The sequence below is a fragment of the Arachis ipaensis genome, chromosome B01, assembly GCF_000816755.2.
Source record: "Arachis ipaensis cultivar K30076 chromosome B01, Araip1.1, whole genome shotgun sequence".
In the NCBI taxonomy this organism is placed as follows: Eukaryota; Viridiplantae; Streptophyta; class Magnoliopsida; order Fabales; family Fabaceae; genus Arachis; species Arachis ipaensis.
The window spans coordinates 55,857,413-55,878,441 of NC_029785.2; the positions used below are offsets into that span (position 1 = coordinate 55,857,413).

The 21,029-nt window shown below is 36.8% G+C and overlaps 1 protein-coding gene across 1 annotated transcript; it reads right to left on the bottom strand.

The window, feature by feature from the left end:
- LOC107607165 lies at positions 323–18,710 on the bottom strand. Its single transcript, XM_021109657.1, has 5 exons — positions 16,795–18,710; positions 16,395–16,691; positions 16,202–16,301; positions 15,512–16,109; positions 323–588 (listed from the first exon to the last, which is right to left on the bottom strand). Exons 1-5 carry the CDS (start codon positions 18,708–18,710, stop codon positions 323–325), a joined length of 3,177 nt encoding a protein of 1,058 aa, XP_020965316.1.

A 21,029-nucleotide genomic window follows, 5' to 3' on the forward strand; every position in this document is an offset into this window, starting at 1 on the left:
TTCTTTCAACAACAAAACCTCATTCTTCTCCACCAACACCTTTTTATGCTTCAGCTCTTGACTACGAGCTAAACTAGCTAACCTCAAACCAACCACCTACAAACCACAACAAAAAACAATAAAATACATAAGTAACTCCCAGCAAACAAAACAACCATAACACAATTACGAAGACATTACCTGCATATACTGACCAACAGCTATTTTGCCAACCTCATTCGCCAACGATACGTCAGCTTCAAACTGACAATGCTCATCGGCAATAGCCATATAGGGATACTCCTTCCCCCATACAGATATACCCTCACTATGTTCGGTCATTTCATGCAACTTTTTTCTGATTCACAACAAAAGCTTGAATCTCCTCTAAAGAAACACCTTGTTCCTTCTCGCTAGTATCCTCAGAAACATCGACCACGCTCGATTTCCTCTTCTTTGCAATCACCTTCCTCCGCCCCTGACGAGGTTGACTAACTTCTCCAGCTCCACCACCTTTTTTGCGATTGGACGACGATACCTCTTTCTCCAAGTTCTTACTTTTAAAACGCGACCTAAGTGAAGCAGCTGACACCCCCGGATACTTACCACCTGCAAATTCAAAAAGCAAAATAGCAGCTCAGTAAGGCTCAAATACACAAGTAAATCACTAACACATATACACAACTCACCCATATAATCTACCACAGCAGCCCTATTTTCCTCCCACTTTAACAGTTCAAACATTGAGATCAAATCTTTTCGATCAATTTGTTCCACCAAAAACTCAATTATACACACATTCCTCGGAGTTATAACTTCAGCCCCGATTATATTCTGGAGTTCCGAGCACCACCAAAGGGGAAACCTCTCAACCAAGAACTCGTCAATATAAAAAGGAAACTGATGAGCGGATAATTTATACGCTTTTTGGCATTGTTTTTAGTATGTTTTTAGTATATTTTAGTTAGTTTTTATTATATTTTATTAGTTTTTAAATAAAAATCACATTTCTGGACTTTACTATGAGTTTGTGTATTTTTCTATGATTTCAGGTATTTTCTGGCTGAAATTGAGGGACCTGAGCAAAAATCTGATTCAGAGGCTGAAAAAGGACTGCAGATGCTATTGGATTCTGACCTTCCTTCACTCGAAGTAGATTTTCTAGAGCTACAGAAGCCCAATTGGCGCGCTCTCAATTGCGTTGGAAAGTAGACATCCTGGGCTTTCCAGCAATATATAATAGTCTATACTTTGCCTGAGATTTGATGGCCCAAACTGGCGTTCCAAGTCAGCATAGAAATTCTGGCGTCAAAACGCCAGAACTAGCATAAAAGCTGGAGTTAAACGCCCAAACTGGCACAAAAGCTGGCGTTTAACTCCAAGAAAAGCCTCTACACGTGAAAGCTTCAACTCTCAGCCCAAGCACACACCAAGTGGGCCCTGACGTGGATTCTGCATCATTTACTCATTTCTGTAAATCTTAGGTTACTAGTTTTCTACAAATAGGACCTTTTGCTATTGTATTTTACACACTTGACAATACTTTTGATCTTGGTTCTTCTGGCTCCCTCTCTGGGGTCGAAGCTAATGATCACCATTATCACTTTTATATTTTCAACAGTGGAGTTTCTACACACCATAAATTAAGGTGTGGAACTCTGCTGTTCCTCATGAATTAATGCAAAGTACTATTGTTTTTCTATTTAACTCAAGCCTATTTCTGTTCTAAGATATCCATTCGTTCTTCAACATGATGAATGTGATGATCCGTGACACTCATCACCATTCTCACCTATGAATGTGTGCCTGACAACCACTTCCGTTCTACATGCAAACAAGCTTGAATGTGTATCTCTTGGGTTTCTAATCTAAGATTAGAACCTTTGTGGTATAGGCTAGAATCAATTGGCGGCCATTCCTGAGATCCGGAAAGTCAAAACCTTGTCTGTGGTATTCCGAGTAGGATCTGGGAAGGGATGACTGTGACGAGCTTCAAACTCGTGAGTGTTGGGCGTAGTGACAGACGCAAAAGGATCAATGGATCCTATTCCAACATGATCGAGAACCAACAGCTGATTAGCCATGCGGTGAATGCGCATTTGGAAAATTTTCACTGAGAGGACGGGAGGTAGCCATTGACAACGGTGAAACCCAACTTACAGCTTGCCATGAAAAGGAGTATGAATGATTGAAAGAAGGCAATAGGAAAGCAGAGGTTCAGAAGGAACAAAGCATCTTCATACGCTTATCTGAAATTCTCACCAATGAATTATATAAGTATCTCTATCCTATTTTATGTTTTATTCATATTTTAATTATCAATTCTCCATAACCATTTTAATCCGCCTGATTGAGATTTACAAGATGACCATAGCTTGCTTCAAACCGACAATCTCCGTGGGATCAACCCTTACTCACGTAAGGTTTATTACTTGGACGACCCAGTGCACTTGCTGGTTAGTTGTGCGGAGTTGTGGCAAAGAGTTGAGATTACAATTGTGCGTACCATGATGTTGGCGCCATTGATGATCACAATTTCGTGCACCAAGTTTTTCGTACCGTTGCTGGGGATTGTTTCAGTTTGGACAACTGATGGTTCATCTTGTTGCTCAGATTAGGTAATTTTATTTTATGTTTAAGCTTTTTACCTTTTAATTTTCGAAAAATTTCAAAAAAAAAATTTCAAAAATACAAAAAATTTTCTATTCTGTTCTTCAGAGTTTTTAAGAATGAATTCTAGAGTTTCATGATGATTTGTTGAAGTCTGGCTGGCTGTGAAGCCATGTCTAATCTTTTGGACCGAGGTTTCATCGTATCATCACAAGGGCTTGTTGATTTCTATCAATTTTGCTGTTGAGAGTAATGATCTGCTAAAGCTTGGCTAGCCATTGGCCATGTCTAGTGTTTTGGACCAAAGCTTTCACTGAAAGCTTGGCTAGCTAGTAAGCCATGTCTAATTCCTGGACCGAAGTTTTAGACTAACATTGCATGATTCCTGGAATTCTTATTAAAAATTTTGAATCTCTTTATTTTCTTTTCCATATAATTTTTGAAAAATCACAAAAAATTTTTTTATAAAATTTATAAAATCAAAAATATTTTATGTTTCTTGTTTGAGTCTAGTGTCTAATCTTAAGTTTGGTGTCAATTGCATTCTTCTTGCATTTTTTGAATATATGCATTATGTTCATCATTAATCTTCAAGTTGTTCTTGATGATTTCCTTGCTCTGATCTTTAAATTCTCTTGTTTTGCGTGTTTTGTTGTTTTTCATATGTGTTCTAAATTTGTTAGTGTCTCTAAAATGAAAATTTCTAAGTTTGGTGTCTTGCATGCATTGTGTATTTGATCTTAGTTTTACATGATTAGTTTCATTTTGTTGTTTCTCATCATTAAAAATTCAAACAAATTTTCAAAATTATGTCTTTTCAAGTCAATAATACAGAGAATTGAAGATTTAGAACATGCAGCAGAGGAATTATAGAGAAAAAGCTGGGCGTTCAAAACGCCCAGTGAGGAAGGAAAACTGGCATTTAAACGCCAGCTAGGGTACCTAGCTGGGCGTTAAACGCCCAAAAAGGTAGCATTTTGGGCGTTAAACGCCAGAATGGATGCCATTCTGGGCGTTTAACGCCAGGAGGACACTAAAGGGAAGATTTTGTTTTTAATTCAAATCTTTTTCAAATATTCATAATTTTTCAAAATCAAATCTTTTTCAAATCATATCTCTTCAATCATATCTTTTTAAAATCAATTTCTTTCCATTTTTTTAAATTATTATTATTTTCGAAAATCCTTGCTACAACTAATGATTTAATTCAAAATTTTCAAGTTGTTACTTGCCTATTAAGAAAGGATCAAATTTTAGAATCATATCTTTTAATTTCCTATTAGTCAAGTAATCAACTCTAATTTTAAAAAATTTCTCTTTTTAATTTGATTCTCAATCATATCTTCTCAATCATATCTTTTCAATCACATCTTTTTCAAAATTAATTTTCAATCATATCTTTTTCATTTCTAATTTCAAAATCTTTTCCAAAAAAAATTCACTTAATTTCTTTCCCAATCTTAGTTTTTGAAAATCATTTACCAAATTTTCAAAATTTCTTTTAATTATTTCAAAATCTTTTTACTTTAATTTCGAAAATTCTTCCCCTCTTCCCAAATTCTTCTATTTAAAGGACTAACACCTCTCCATTATTAGCAATTCAAACTATGTCCCTCTTGATAAGTTTGAATTCTCTCTTCTCTACCTCATCCTTCTATTTTTATTTTCCTCTGACACCTCAAGGAATTTCTATACTGTGACATAGAGGATTCCATATTTTCTTCTCCTCTCTTTTCATATGAGCAGAAGCAAGGACAAGGGCATTCTTGTTGAAGCTGATCCTGAACCTGAAAGGACCTTGAAGAGAAAGATAAAAGAAGCTAAAGTACAACCCTCTATAGAGGACCTAACAGAAACTTTCAAACAAGAAGAAGCCATGGCAGCCGAAAACAACAACAATGCCAACAATGCAAGGAAGGTGCTTGGTGACTTTACTGCACCTACTCCCGACTTCTATGGGAGAAGCATCTCAATCCCTGCCATTGGAGCAAACAACTCTGGGCTTAAGCCTCAATTAGTTTCTCTGATGCAACAGAATTGCAAGTTTCATGGACTTCCATTGGAAGATCCTCATCAGTTCCTAGATGAATTCTTGCAAATCTGTGACACTGTCAAGACCAATGGGGTTGACCCTGAAGTCTACAGACTTATGCTTTTTCCCTTTGCTGTAAGAGACAGAGCTAGAACATGGTTGGATTCACAACCTAAAGAAAGCCTTAACTCTTGGGAAAAGCTAGTCAATGCCTTCTTGGCAAAGTTCTTTCCACCTCAAAAATTGAGCAAGCTTAGAGTGGAAGTCCAAACCTTCAGACAAAAGGAAGGTGAATCCCTCTATGAAGCTTGGAAAAGATACAAGCAATTGATCAAAAGGTGTCCTTCTGACATGCTTTCAGAATGGAGCATTATAGGTATCTTCTATGATGGTCTGTCTGAACTGTCCAAGATATCATTGGACAGCTCTGCTGGAGGATCTCTTCATCTGAAGAAGACGCCTGCAGAAGCTCAGGAACTCGTTGAAATGGTTGTAAATAACCAATTCATGTACACCTCTGGAAGGAATCCTGTGAATAATGGAACAAGTCAGAAGAAAAGAATTCTTGAGATTGATACTCTGAATGCCATATTGGCTCAGAACAAAATATTGACTCAGCAAGTAAATATGATTTTTCAGAGTCTGTTTGGAATGCAAGCAGCAACATTCAGTACCAAAGAAGCTTCATCTGAAGAAGAAGCTCATGATCCTGAGAACCCAGCAATGGAAACACATATAATCCTTCATGGAGAAATCATCCAAACCTCTCATGGAAGGATCAACAGAGGCCTCAACAAGTCTTCAACAACAATAATGGTGGAAGAAATAGGTTTAGCAATGGCAAACCTTTTCCATCATCTTCTCAGCAACAAACAGAGAATTCCAAGAAGAACCACTCTGAATTAGCAACTGTAGTCTCTGATTTAATTAAAACCACTCAAAGTTTCATGACTGAAACAAGTTCCTCCATTAGAAATTTGGAGGCACAAGTGGGTCAGCTGAGTAAGAAAGTTACTGAACTCCCTCCTAGTACTCTTCCAAGCAATACAGAAGAGAATCCAAAAGGAGAGTGCAAGGCCATCAACATAACCCACATGGCCAAACCTGAAGAGGAGGAAGAGGCAGTGATCTCCACTGAGGAAGACCTCAATGGACGTCCACTGGCCTCCAAGGAGTTCCCTAATGAGGAACCATGGGAATCTAAGGCTCACACTGAGACCATAGAGATTCCATTGAATTTACTTTTGCCATTCATGAGCTCTGATGAGTATTCTTCCTCTGAAGAGGATGAAGATGTTACTGAAGAACAAGTTTCTAAGTACCTTGGAGCAATCATGAAGCTAAATGCCAAGCTATTTGGTAATGAGACTTGGGAGGATGAACCCCCTTGCTCACTAAAGAACTGTATGACTTGACTAGGCAGATCTGAAGAGAGAAGAGACAAGATCCTGGAAAGTTCTCAATACCTTGCTAAGTACCTTGGAGCAATCATGAAGCTAAATGCCAAGCTATTTGGTAATGAGACTTGGGAGGATGAACCCCCTTGCTCACTAAAGAACTGTATGACTTGACTAGGCAGAAATTACCTCTGAAGAGACAAGATCCTGGAAAGTTCTCAATACCTTGTACCATAGGCACCATGACCTTTGAGAAGGCTCTGTGTATCCTAGGGTCAAGCATAAACCTCATGCCTCTCTCTGTAATGGAGAAGCTAGGGATCCTTGAGGTACAAGCTGCAAGAATCTCACTAGAGATGGCAGACAATTCAAGGAAACAGGCTTATGGACTTGTAGAGGATGTCTTGGTAAAGGTTGAAAACCACTACATCCCTGCTAATTTCATAATCCTAGATACTGAGAAGTGTATGGATGAATCCATCATCCTTGGCAGACCCTTCCTAGCCACAGTAAAAGCTGTTATTGATGTTGACAGAGGAGAATTGATCCTTCAAGTGAATGAGGACTCCCTTGTGTTTAAGGCTCAAGGATCTCCCTCTGTAACCATGGAGAAAAAGCATGAAAAGCTTCTCTCAATGCAGAGTCAAACAAAACCCCCACATTCAAACTCTAAGTTTGGTGTTGGGAGGCCACAACCAAACTCTAAGTTTGGTGTTGAGAGGCCATCATCATGCTCTGAGTATCTGTGAGGCTCCATGAGAGCCCACTGTCAAGCTACTGACATTAAAGAAGCGCTTGTTGGGAGGCAACCCAATTTTACTTATCTATGTTAAATTTCTATTTTGCATTGTTATTTTATGTTTTCTGTAGGTTGATGATCATGTGAAGTCACAAAAACAATTGAAAAAGCAAAAACAAACTGAAAAATAGAATGAAAATAGCACACGCTGGAAGAGAAGCCTACTGGCGTTTAAACGCCAGTAAGGGCAGCAGAATGGGCGTTAAACGCCCAGTTTGGCACCATTCTGGGTGTTTAACGCCAGAAATGGGCACCAGATTGGCGTTTAATGCCAGAAAAGGGCAAGAAGCTGGCGTTAAATGCCAGAAATGGGCAGCAACCTGGCGTTTAACGCCAGGATTGGTAGCAAAGGGCGTTTTGCAAGCCTAATTGGTGTAGGGATGAGAAATTCTTGACACCTCAGGATCCGTGGACCCCACAGGATCCCCACCAACCTCAACTCACTCTCTCTCTTCTTTACACCTTTTCATAATACTCTTCCCCAAATACCCTTCACCAATCACCTCAATACCTCTTCCCCAAAAACCCCTCACCTATCAAATCCTACCCTCTTCTCCATAAACCCTTCACCAATCCACATCCATCCATCATAAACCCCACCTACCTCACCATTCAAATTCAAACTACTTTCCTTCCCAAACCCACCCATACATGGCCGAACCTTACCCTCTCCCCACTCCTATATAAACCCATCTTCACCCCTTCATTTTCACAAATCTTAAACACTACTTCTCCCCCTTGGCCAAAACACTAACCCCCCTCCATCTCCTCTATTTCTTCTTCCTCTACTCTCTTCCTTCTTCTTTTGCTCGAGGACGAGCAAACCTTCTAAGTTTGGTGTGGTAAAAGCGTTGCTTTTTGTTTTTCCATAACCATTTTTGGCACCTAAGGCCGGAGAAACCTCTAGAAAGAGGAAAGGAAAGGCAAAAGCTTCCACCTCTGAGTCATGGGAGATGGAGAGATTCATCTCAAGGGTACATCAAGACCACTTCTATGAAGTTGTGGCCAAGAAGAAGGTGATCCCCGAGGTCCTTTTCAAGCTCAAAAAGGGTGAATACTCAGAGATCCGACATGAGATTCGAAGAAGAGGTTGGGAAGTTCTCACCAACCCCATTCAACAAGTCGGAATCTTAATGGTTCAAGAGTTCTATGCCAATGCATGGATCACCAAGAACCATGATCAAAGTGTGAACCTGGACCCAAAGAATTGGCTTACAATAGTTCGGGGGAAATACTTAGATTTCAGTCCAGAAATTGTAAGGTTGGCATTCAACTTGCCCATGATGCAAGGAGATGCATGCCCCTACACTAGAAGGGTCAACTTTGATCAAAGGTTGGACCAAGTCCTCATAGACATTTGTGAAGTAGGTGCTCAACGGAAGAAAGATTCAAGAGGGAAGCCAGTTCAACTAAGAAGGCATGACCTCAAGTCCGTGGCTAGGGGATGGTTGGAGTTCATCCAACGCTCAATCATTCCCACTAGCAACTGGTTTGAAGTTACTATAGACCGGGCTATCATGGTCCATATCATCATGATTGGAGAGGAAGTAGAAGTTCATGAGGTTATATCCCTAGAACTCTACAAGGTGGAGGACAAGTCCTCTACTTTGTCAAGGTTAGCCTTCTCTCATCTCATTTGTCACCTTTGCAATTCAGCTGGAATTGATATAGAGGAAGACATCCTCATTGATGATGACAAGCCCATCACTAAGAAAAGGATGGAACAAACAAGAGATCCCACTCATGGACAAGAGCATGAGAAAATTCCTCATCATGAAATCCCTGAGATGCCTCAAGGGATGCATTTTCCTCCACAAAATTATTGGGAGCAAATTAACACCTCCCTAGGAGAATTAAGTTCCAATATGGGATAACTAAGGGTGGAACACCAAGAGCATTCTATCATCCTCCATGAAATTAGAGAAGATCAAAGAGTCATGAGGGAGGAGCAACAAAGGCAAGGAAGAGACATTGAGGAGCTCAAGCACTCCATAAGATCTTCAAGAGGAAGAACAAGCCACCATCACTAAGGTGGACCCGTTCTTTAATTTTCTTGTTCTTTATTTTTCTATTTTTCATTTCCTATGCTTTATGTTCTATCTATGTTTGTGTCCTTACTATATGATCATTAGTGTCTTAGTGTCTATGTCTTAAAGTTATGAATGTCCTATGAATCCATCACCTTTCTTAAAAGAAAAATGTTTTAATCAAAAAAAGAAAAAGAAGTGCATAAATTTCGAATTTTAAAACAGATTAATTATTTTGATGTGGTGGTAATACTTTTTGTTTTTCTGAATCAATGCTTGAACAGCGCATATTTTTAAATTTGTTGTCCATGAATGTTAAAATTGTTGGCTCTTGAAAGAATGATGAAAAAGGAGAAATGTTATTGATAATCTGAAAAATCAAAAAATTGATTCTTGAAGTAAGAAAAAGCAGTAAAAAGCTTGCAGAAAAAAATATATGCGAAAAAAAAAGAAGACAAGAAAAAGAAAGAAAAAGAAAAAAGCAAGCAGAAAAAGCCAATAGCTCTTTAAACCAAAAGGCAAGGGTAAAATAAAAAGGATCCAAGGCTTTGAGCATCAGTGGATAGGAGGGCCCACAGGAATAAAATCCTGGCCTAAGCGGCTGAACCAAGCTATCCCTAACCATGTGCTTGTGGCGTGAAGGTGTCAAGTGAAAGCTTGAGACTGAGCGGTTAAAGTCGTGGTCCAAAGCAAAAAAGAGTGTGCTTAAGAGCTCTGGACACCTCTAATTGGGGACTCTAGCAAAGCTGAGTCACAATCTGAAAAGGTTCACCCAGTTATGTGTCTGTGGCATTTATGTATCCGGTGGTAATACTGGAAAACAAAATGCTTAGGGTCACGGTCAAGACTCATAAAGTAACTGTGTTCAAGAATCAACATACTGAACTAGGAGAATCAATAACACTATCTGAATTCTAAGTTCCTATAGATGCCAATCATTCTGAACTTCAAGGGATAAAGTGAGATGCCAAAACTGTTCGAAAGCAAAAAGCTAATACCCCCGCTCATCTAATTAGGACTGATCTTCATAGATATTTTTGGAATTCATTGTATATTCTATTCTTTTTATCCTACTTTGTTTTTAGTTGCTTGGGGACAAGCAACAATTTAGGTTTGGTGTTGTGATGAGCGGATAATTTATACGCTTTTTGGCATTATTTTTAGTATGTTTTTAGTATATTTTAGTTAGTTTTTATTATATTTTTATTAGTTTTTAAATAAAAATCACATTTCTGGACTTTACTATGAGTTTGTGTATTTCTCTATGATTTCAGGTATTTTCTGGCTGAAATTGAAGGACCTGAGCAAAAATCTGATTCAGAGGCTGAAAAAGGACTGCAGATGTTGTTGGATTCTGACCTCCCTGCACTCAAAGTGGATTTTCTGGAGCTACAAAAACCCAATTGGCGCGATCTCAATTGCGTTGGAAAGTAGACATCTTGGGCTTTCTAGCAATATATAATAGTCCATACTTTGCCCGAGATTTGATGGCCCCAACCGGCGTTCCAAGTCAGCATAGAAATTCTAGCGTCAAAACGCCAGAACTGGCATAAAAGCTGGAGTTAAATGCCCAAACTGGCACAAAAGCTGGCGTTTAACTCCAAAAAAAGTCTCTACACGTGAAAGCTTCAACACTCAGCCCAAGCACACACCAAGTGGGCCCTGAAGTGGATTCTGCATCATTTACTCATTTCTGTAAACCCTAGGTTACTAGTTTTTTACAAATAGGACCTTTTGCTATTGTATTTTACACACTTGATCATACTTTTGATCTTGATTCTTCTGGTTCCCTCTCTGGAGCCGAAGCCAATGATCACCATTATCACTTTTGTATTTTCAATGGTGGAGTTTCTACACACCATAGATTAAGGTGTGGAGCTCTGCTGTTCCTCATGAATTAATGCAAAGTACTATTATTTTTCTATTCAACTCAAGCCTATTTCTATTCTAAGATATCCATTCATTTTTCAACATGATGAAAATGTGATGATCCGTGACACTCATCACCATTCTCACCTATGAACGCGTGCCTAACAACCACTTCCGTTCTACATGCAAACAAGCTTGAATGTGTATCTCTTGGATTTCTAATCTAAGATTAGAACCTTCGTGGTATAGGCTAGAATCAATTGGCGGCCATTCCTGAGATCCAAAAAGTCTAAACCTTTTCTGTGGTATTCCGAGTAGGATCTGGGTAGGGATGACTGTGATGAGCTTCAAACTCGCGAGTGTTGGGCGTAGTGACAGACGCAAAAGGATCAATATATCCTATTCCAACATGATCGAGAACCAACAGCTGATTAGCCATGCGGTGACAGCGCATTTGGAACATTTTTACTGAGAGGACGGGAGGTAGCCATTGACAATGGTGAAACCCAACATACAGCTTGCCATGGAAAGGAGTATGAATGATTGGAAGAATGCAATAGGAAAGCAGAGGTTCAGAAGGAACAAAGCATCTTCATACGCTTATCTAAAATTCTCACCAATGAATTACATAAGTATCTCTATCCTATTTTATGTTTTATTCATATTTTAATTATCAATTCTTCATAACCATTTGAATCCACCTGACTGAGATTTACAAGATGACCATAGCTTGCTTCAAACCAACAATCTCCGTGGGATCGACCCTTACTCACGTAAGGTTTATTACTTGGACGACCCAATGCACTTGCTGGTTAGTTGTGCGGAGTTGTGACAAAGATTTGAGATTACAATTGTGCGTACCATCATGTTGGCTCCATTGATGATCACAATTTCGTGCACCATAAACTCTTTTTCAACATTCCTCACCTTCACATACATCTCCTTAAAGTCCTTGAAAGAAGACTTATATAATTTGAAGATACCAAACCCAGGAGTGCTGTTCAGATTAACCCAACCCCCTTTCCAAACTCCTTTAGCTTGAAACAAAGAAAAAAATAAATCTGCAGAAGGATCCTCCTCAAGAAATTCCATCAGTATTTCGAAACAACGCAGAAATGCCCAACCATTGGGATGCAATTGTGAAGGAGCACAGTTTAGTTGCTTCAAAATTTGACATTCAAACACTGTAAATGGCAGCCTCACCCTCAGTTCTTCCAACACACAACTATGCATATAAAAATACTCAAACCCCTGCCCCCTATGATAAACCCTATCCTCACTACTGCATGGCAGCAACTCCACCTAAACCCCAGACCCTGGCCTCATGACTCTGCCAACATCAACCTCCTTCACAGCCGCATCATCCCGAAACAAAGACACCCGACCCTTCACATCCTCACTAACCCAGTCATAGGACCAATCAATCTCTTTTTTCTTCTCCTTCTCAAACCCCATAACCAAACCAGAACCAAAAGCAAAAACAAAGAAGGAAGAAGAAGACGAAAAATTACAAAATAAAATAAAAACCATGCATACCTCTTTTACTCATTCTGTTTTCAAAGAAGAAACACCAAGGGTCAGGGATAAGCAACTCAGTTCCCAAACCATTCACTTAACCACATTGTAAAGGTAACTACTTCCTCAATCACATCAAACGGTGCATTTTCTTTGGTAAAATAAGAGACTTTAATGATCCACTACTCTTTCTCTCTCCTCACCAAAAATGACAACACGACTCCCTACGTCACAAACATAAAGAATTTTTAATGAAGTAAGTTGAACTGGGGGCTCACTCAGCAACCTATCTCACCGAGTTATAACTCCTCAATAAGCTCAACCTGCTTCATTAAAAACTCTCCACAGGCTAAGCTTGGGGCTGTGATATGGTCATAATAAATGAGATATAACTCGGTGAAGTCCGTTACAAGCTCGACCACTTATGAGCTATAACTCGGCCCGATCCGTTATGAGCTCACCCATTCATGAGCTATAACTCAGTATAATTGATAAACCACTATTTTATGGTTTATCTTGTGCTCAATTGAGTGGTTTTTATCAACTCTTTACCCACTTATTCATATTATTCGCATGGTTTTACATTTGCCTTCCTAATTATGTGCTTTGATTGAAAACATGCTTCTTTGGCCTTAAGTTCCCTATGTTTAATCCTCTCTTATTACCATTAGATGCCTTGATATGTGTGTTAAGTGATTTCAGAGATTACAGGGTAGGAATGGCTCAGAGGATGGAAAGAAAGCATGTAAAAGTGGAAGGAATACAAGAAGTTGGAGAAATTGCTAAGCTGTCCAGCCTGACCTCTTCACACTCAAACGGCTATAACTTTAGCTACAGAAGTCCAAATGATTCAGTTTCAGTTGCGTTAGAAAGATAACGTCCGGAGCTTCGATTTGATATATAATTTGCCATAGTTTCTTTGACGCTAGGTGACGCGAACGCGTGCTCTACGCGGACGTGTCGCAGTTCCAAAAATCAGCGTGGCAGTTTTCTTCTCCAGCGATTTCTAGGTTGTTTTCGACCTAGTTTTCGGCCCAAAAAATACAGATTAGAGGCTATAAAGTGGGGGAATCTATTCATTCATAATAATAATCTCACAAATACACAATTTTAGGATTTAGATGTAGTTTTTAGAGAGAGAGGTTCTCTCCTCTCTCTTAGGATTAGGATTTAGGATTTCTTTGCTTTCAGGATTGTTTCTTTTTATCAGGTTCAATTTTCCTTTTATTTATTTTCCCAATTTAATTTATGAATATCCATGTTAGATTTGATTTCCTTTATTAATACAATTTGAGGTATTTCAGATTTATGATTTTTACTTAGCTTTTTATATTCTTGGCTTTAATTGATGAATTGATAAATTGGAGACCCTTGAGGTGGAAGACTCCAGAGTTAATTGGTGATTGGCTCTCTGGCCACTAACACTAATCCTTTCCAAGGGAGAGGATTAGGACTTGTGAATAGAAATTGGCTCCTAACTTAATTTTCCTTTATTTAGTAAAGGATAACCAAGTAGAGCAACAACCAATTACCATTACACTTGGAAAATTCAACAAGGATAGAACTTCCAATTAATCATTCTACCAGTCAAGGCTTTTTATTTAGATATATATATAAATCTCTTTTAATTTTTATTGATTCAATTTATAATTATATCTGTGCCCATTGCCCAAACTCCAAATTTTCCAGAAAACCCATAACCAATAATAACACACCTCCCTGCAATTCCTTGAGAAGACGACCCGAGGTTTAAATACTTCGGTTATCAATTTATTTAGGGGTTTGTTACTTGTGACAACCAAAACTTTTGTAAGAAAGGTTGATTGCTTGGTTTAGAAACTATACTTGCAACGAGAATTTATTATGAATTCTAAACCGTCAATCTTCAGTTCTTCAATAATCCGTTATAAGCTCGTCCATTCATGAGTCATAATTCAGTCAAATAAGTGCTTCCATCCTAACCGATAATATAACAGTATATGGGCAAAGAGACGTTATCTACCTTTTTATAAACGACCTTAATACCAAAAGCGTAACGGACAAATAGCCTACAATATAAAGCAAGGTAAAGTGTTCTTTTAAGATCATTCGAACAAGATAATATACTGACTTAAGTTTCGGAGTGCCTTTGCAGGTACACTCTATCACTACTAGAAATAAGGTTTTTTCGGACGAAAATTTCAAACGAATTTTAATCTGTCTGAATGACTTTTTCATTTCGGACAAATTTGAGACAAATGTTGAACAATTTTTAGTGGAGACATTGGAATAATATATTCTATCCTAAATTTGTCTAAATTTTGTCCCAAATTTTGGCGCCAAATTTTTTTTAGATGGCGCCAAAATTTTCATACAGATTAGCAACAAATTTTGGACAAAAACTATAATTCGTCCGTATTCCATCTGAATATGCGCAATAACTTCAGACGGATTTGGGACGCATTTTGAAAAATATTAATTCTATTCCAAATTTGTCTATAATTAGACTTAAATGCTTTTACTATAACTAACCCTTCGATGTAGACAAAAATTTTTTCCACAAATTTGGGACGAAAATAGCATCATTTGTAAATTTCGTTTGAAAGTTCATCAATTTTCAAACAGATTTCAAATATTTATTGAAAACTTTTAAAATTTAGTATAAAAATATTATTTATATTTTAAATTAGTCTATGATTTGTCCCAAATATTTTTACTATTCTAAAATAAAGTTTTTTTTCCTAAAATAACCTTAATTATATATAACTTATAAAAAGGTACAGTTTTTGTTTACACCTTTCAATTCCAAAATCTCTTAATCAAAATATGAAATAATCATCATACCAATTAACATCTTATTTATTATTATACATATTTTTAAAAACTGGATTAATAGATAGTTAGCGCTTATTTATGCAGGCTTTTTTTATATAAATAAATAAATAAAATATATTAATTCCCATAATACGCATGCAGAGAATAAAAAAAATAAAAAAATCACGTAAAATAAAAAAGTCATATACTTTTTCATAACATTAAGGTATATTAAAAATTTTAAAAAATACAAATAAATACATTTCTTAGTGGACTTTTTCATACTATTCATTTTGATCTTCATTCTCATTGTTCTCGTCGTCGTCGTCCTCGTCCTCGTTCTCATCCTCATCCATGTCTTCGTCCTCATCCCCAAGTAGCTTATCATCATCATCATCATCATCATCATCATCATCATCATCATTATCTTCTTCTTCTTCTTCTTCTTCTTCTTCTTCTTCTTCTTCTTCTTCTTCTTCATATCTTGTACTATTGGTATCCAGTAAATCAACAATAATGTCAATATCATTTGAGATATGATTGTTAGATTGATTTGTGTCATCTTCTTGATATGCAAAATTCTCCGTTGTTTCAATCTCAATCTCACCTCTTGCTTTAGTCTTGAATACAAACCACCATTCTGCTTTTTCTCTGGTGTTGCTCATTGGATGAGGTGCAAAATATACTTGAATTGCTTTATGTGCAATGATAAACGGATCATATTTAACATATCGTCGATTCTTTCGAATCTGTATGATTCCATACTCTTTGTTTACTTTTGTTCCTTTGCCGATCGTGGGATCAAACCATTCACATTTAAATAGTACAACTCTTTTTAGTGGTAGCCCAGTATACTCAACTTGAATAATTTCATCAAGCTGACCATAGAAATCATTTTCATATTCACCATAACCTGTGCCTTTGACACATATTCCATAATTCTGAGTTGACTTTCCACTCGAGTGAGATCTTGTGTGAAACTTGAAGCCATTGACTTTGTAGATAGGCCAACATTTAACAATTCTCAAAGGACCCCATGCCAAAGAATGAATATTCGAATCTGTCACATTATTTAAAGGATCATGAACCTGTATTAAATAAGAACCAATAAGTTAGAATATAATATGTTATCTACCAAAAAATGTGTGTACAATAAGATCATCAAATCATGTTGACTTACATAATTTTTAAACCATTCTGCAAAATCCGCTTCAATAAATTGATCAACTTGTTCATCACTTAAAGTAATATGATCTTGGCGTATGAAGTCCACAAAGATCCTATAGTACATAAATTTCAAATAAATTAAAATTATTAATATCAAAAAATATTATTAATAGTAAGAATATATATATAGGAAGATAAATACTCACTCAATATATGGCTTAATTTCATCACAGTTTATTAGTATATGATTCATGGCTGCACTGAATTCTTTGTCATCTAAATAACGAGTTTTGCATTCACCAACCAAACAACCAGGCAAATTAAAAATAGACAAATTTTGCTCAATTGAATCATCACTTTCATCATTTTGCTTTGCGTCGATGCTAGTTTGGTTAAAATAGTACTCACAAAAGTGAGAAATCTCCTCAATTAGGTATGATTCAACGATAGATCCTTCAACATGTGCTTTGTTCTTGACCTTTTTCTTAAGATGATGGAGAAACCTATCATGAAAAAATTCATAACAAAAATCAAATAAAAAATAATTGGCTTCATAAAACAGTAAAAAGAAATTTGAGAATAAATATAGAGGTGTGACTAAGGTACCTCTCAAAAGGATACATCCATCTATATTGCACAGGACCACCGAGCAATGCTTCAAATGGCAAATGAATAGGTAGATGTTCCATTGAGTCAAAAAATCCAGGAGGAAAAATACATTCTAATTTGCATAGCACAATTGGAATATTTTCTTCTAGCTTATTTAGAACATCTTCTCGTAACGATGTTGAGCACAAATCTCGAAAGAATTGACTTAACTCTGTTATTGGCTTCCATATCTGCTCTGGCAATGAACTAAAAGCGATTGGGAGTAAACGTTCCATAAATATATGACAATCATGACTTTTCATTCCATATAACTTGCCCTCTTTCATGTCAACACATCTCCCTAAATTTGAAACATATCCATCAGGCATCCTTAACTCTTTCACCCATTCACATATTGCCCTCTTTTGCTGGAGGGTAAATGTGTAGTTTGCTTTGGGTTTTATAATTTTACCTCCACTTTGTACTGGCAGTTCTAAACTTTTTCGCTTGCAGTATAATGACAGATCCATTCTAGCCTTTACATTATCTTTAGTCTTCTCTTTGATGTCCATGACAGTATTGAATATATTATCAAATACATTCTTCTCAATATGCATTACATCAAGGTTATGACGGATTAAATTATGACGCCAATAAGGCAAATCCCAAAATATGCTTCTTTTGGTCCAATTATGCATACTTCCATATCCTTCTATCTCAAGTTGCTCAACATCACTTATCTTATCATAATTCTGAACTATATCCCATATTTGCTCTCCAGTCAATCTTGGCGGAGGTTCTGATCTTTCAATTCTATTCTTATAGAATGCATCCTTGTTTCTTCTAAACATGTGATTATCTGGCAAGAATTGTCTGTGGCAATCAAACCATGATGGCTTTCCCCCATTTTTTAATTGGAATGCCTTTGTTCGTTTCATACAGTATGGGCATGCTAGCCTGCCTGCTGTCATCCATCTAGATAACATTCCATATGCAGGAAAATCATTAATAGTCCACAACAATGCAGCTCGCATTACAAAATTTGACTTGGAATGAATATCATAAGTTAAAACGCCATCTTCCCATAGTAGTTTTAGCTCATCAATCAAGGGCTGTAGGTATACATCAATCCTAGTTTTGGGATTACGAGGACCAGGGATAATCATGGATAAAAACATGTAAGGAGTTTTAATGCACATAGAAGGAGGTAGGTTATAAGGAGTGACAATTATTGGCCAACATGAATATTGTTTACCAGATTGACCAAAAGGGGTGAATCCATCAGCACATAATCCTAGTCTGACATTGCGTGGTTCTTGAGAAAATTGTGGATGTTTTCTATCAAAATACTTCCATGCTTTTGAATCTGATGGATGCTCAATAACTCCTTTAAACTCGTGATCAAAATGCCATCGCATGTGAGGTGCTGTGTTCATTGAAGCATAAAGTCTTCTTAAACGAGGTATAAGCGGTAAATAGTGCATTCGTTTCAAAGGCACTTGTTTACCCTTTTTACCTATCTTATACCTTGGAGAATGACAAAATTTACATTCCTTTCTTGGTACATCATCCTCATTGTAATACAGCATACAACCATTAATGCAATAATCAATTTTATTGCTTTCCATGCCAAGTTTCGATACTAGCTTCTTTGCTTCATAAAAATTAGAGACAAGTAAGTTTTCCTTCGGCATCACTTCTTTCATAGCTTTCACGAAATCATCAAAGATTTGTTGAGATACATTCCCTTTAGCTTTTATACTCAACATTTTAACTGCCATTGATAATTCTGAATGATCAATACATCCCTCAAATAATGGGCGCTGAGCAGACTGTAATAAATCATAAAATTTTTTAGCTTCTGCATTCGGAGGCTCCTCCATGTGTTCTTCAAATTGACTCATCAATTCTGGTCCAGCAGCATCAACCACCATAGATTCATACGAATTTCTTATTGGCACATTAGCATGCGGAGAAGAACATGTACCTTTTTAATTATCATGATCTACATTCAAATGCAAAGGACTCTCTCCATGTGAATCCCAAAAATAAAACTTTATCAAAACCGCCTTTTAGTTTCAGGGGATTTAGTTCTTGAGTGCCTTCTCCCTCTACCTAGGTTACCTTGTCAAAAACCACACCTTTTTTCAGAATTGTCTTTTGGTTTCACGGTTTCCTGGTCAGTTCTTCATCTCCTTCTCCCTCCTTCTGCGTGCTCTGCCTCCGATCTGTGGTTGCCGCTCGTGCTTCGCGCTCCTTCTGCGTGCTCTGCCTCTGTCTTTGTGTTGCCGCTCGTGCTCTGCCTCCTGTCTCTGGTCTCAGACATCCACCACTCCAACCTCCAATCTCGCACCTCAGACAACCTCCACCATCGTCAATCGCACTCCCAGGTACCAGCCTTCACTTGCGAACAACCGCTCCGCCTCCTGCATGTGTTCGCCTCTGCCGGTCTAAAAACCTGCGCCCCTGCCAGCCTCAGACATCGTGCCCTCCTCTGTTCATTCTACTCCATAGGTAGCTTTAACACTTCACAACGCTCTTTTTGTTTTAGGTTTCCTTTCGTTTCAGCTATTCACATTCACCATCTTATTTGTATGATCATTATTGTGGGATTCGCATTATGCGTGGCAATGGCATTAGGTATTTCTAGTTTATGCTGCTTGAACTTTTTACTAAGATTGAGATATCATTTTCGGATCTTCACAGTGAGTTGAGGTATCTTTTGTATAAATTTGAATTTGTTCCAGTAATTGAAGTTCAAACCCTTTGTATCATTCATAGGATTTTGAGTAATTCGTTATATTGCTTTGTTTTTATCTAAATTGCATATTCTTAATGAGGACAGTATATATGTAAAAGTGTAGAGAGAAGCATCAGAAAAAAGTAGAGAGAAAGAAAAAAGTATGAGTCAACACACATTCTTTTTCATTTAGTTATGATGATTGATATGCTTGTTAAGTTTGTTTTTTTAATTTTGTTTGGTTATACTTGTTCCATGGGTGTTGTTACTTGTTAATATGTTAATATTGATGTTTTGGTTGCTTGATCTGATTAGACTGGGTTGCTACCTGAGTGATTCTGATGCTTCAACTGAAGAGTATACCAACTTGCTTTATGGGTAGCTCAGTTTGTAATTGACATGATTAAGTCAAATGTGGAGTGGGTATATGGGATATACATAAAAGCAATTATTATTACTGTTTTTCTAGAGTGCATTCTCCTTTCTAGATTTTCGAGTGATTAAATAATATGAGTGAATATTTTTCATTATATACTTCTGTGATCTATCTATCCATCAAAAAGTTAAAGTTAGAAGTTAAGAATTTATATTATAATGTATTTCTGTACAAAACATTGAAATAACATTAGTTTAAGTATACAAATTATTTTTGGGGTAATATTTAGGTTAAATATATATAATTTTATAGGGTCTATATTTCATTTTGTTTTAGAAATAACAAATAAGTATTCATAAAGTTCTATACAAAACAAAAGGACTCCAAGTGTTAATGATGACCAATTAACTAAACCTCATTGCAATCATCACCTGATGCAACATGGCTGTTCTCTCTATTTTTTCACTCTAAGAAATATAGACTATTGAGAATAGAGCAGGTTCTAGTCATGGAAATGCCTAATTTTCTTATAGATAACAAAATTAGATTTCAAACCTTTTCTATCCCTTTTATCTTTTATAATGAAGTTGCCACTTTTAATTTCTACTAGTTGATTAGTTGCTGGAACACCTTTTGTTGCAAGATACACTAAGTAATGATTATTAAGTATTTGTATTGATTAGCTGGCTCCAATCATACTTCCAAATTAGAAAATTAAAGGCAAAAAATAAAAAATAAAAAAGAAGAAACTGCAAGAAGGCAACCGAGGGTCAATGAGTAATTCTGCCAATGATCCAACTTCAAAGTTGTCATCCTGTGCTATTTTAAGAGGAGAAAACAGAACAACTGATAATTAAGCTGATTGTTGTTTGTGAAGAATGTGAACCATGCATCTTCTGTCTTTTTTCTTTTGGACTTCTTTTATGTTTTACTTGTGTTATTTGAACTCCTTTTATATATAATATATGCTGCTTGTTGTGCTAACATGAAATAATTATGGACATAAATTGAATGTGCTTCTTTATTGTTAGTACTCTTATTGCAAACACAGCAACGAACATGGTAGAATACATAAATGACACAATTAATATAAAGGCAATCAAACATGGCCATAATAGACTATGCACAAATAAATTA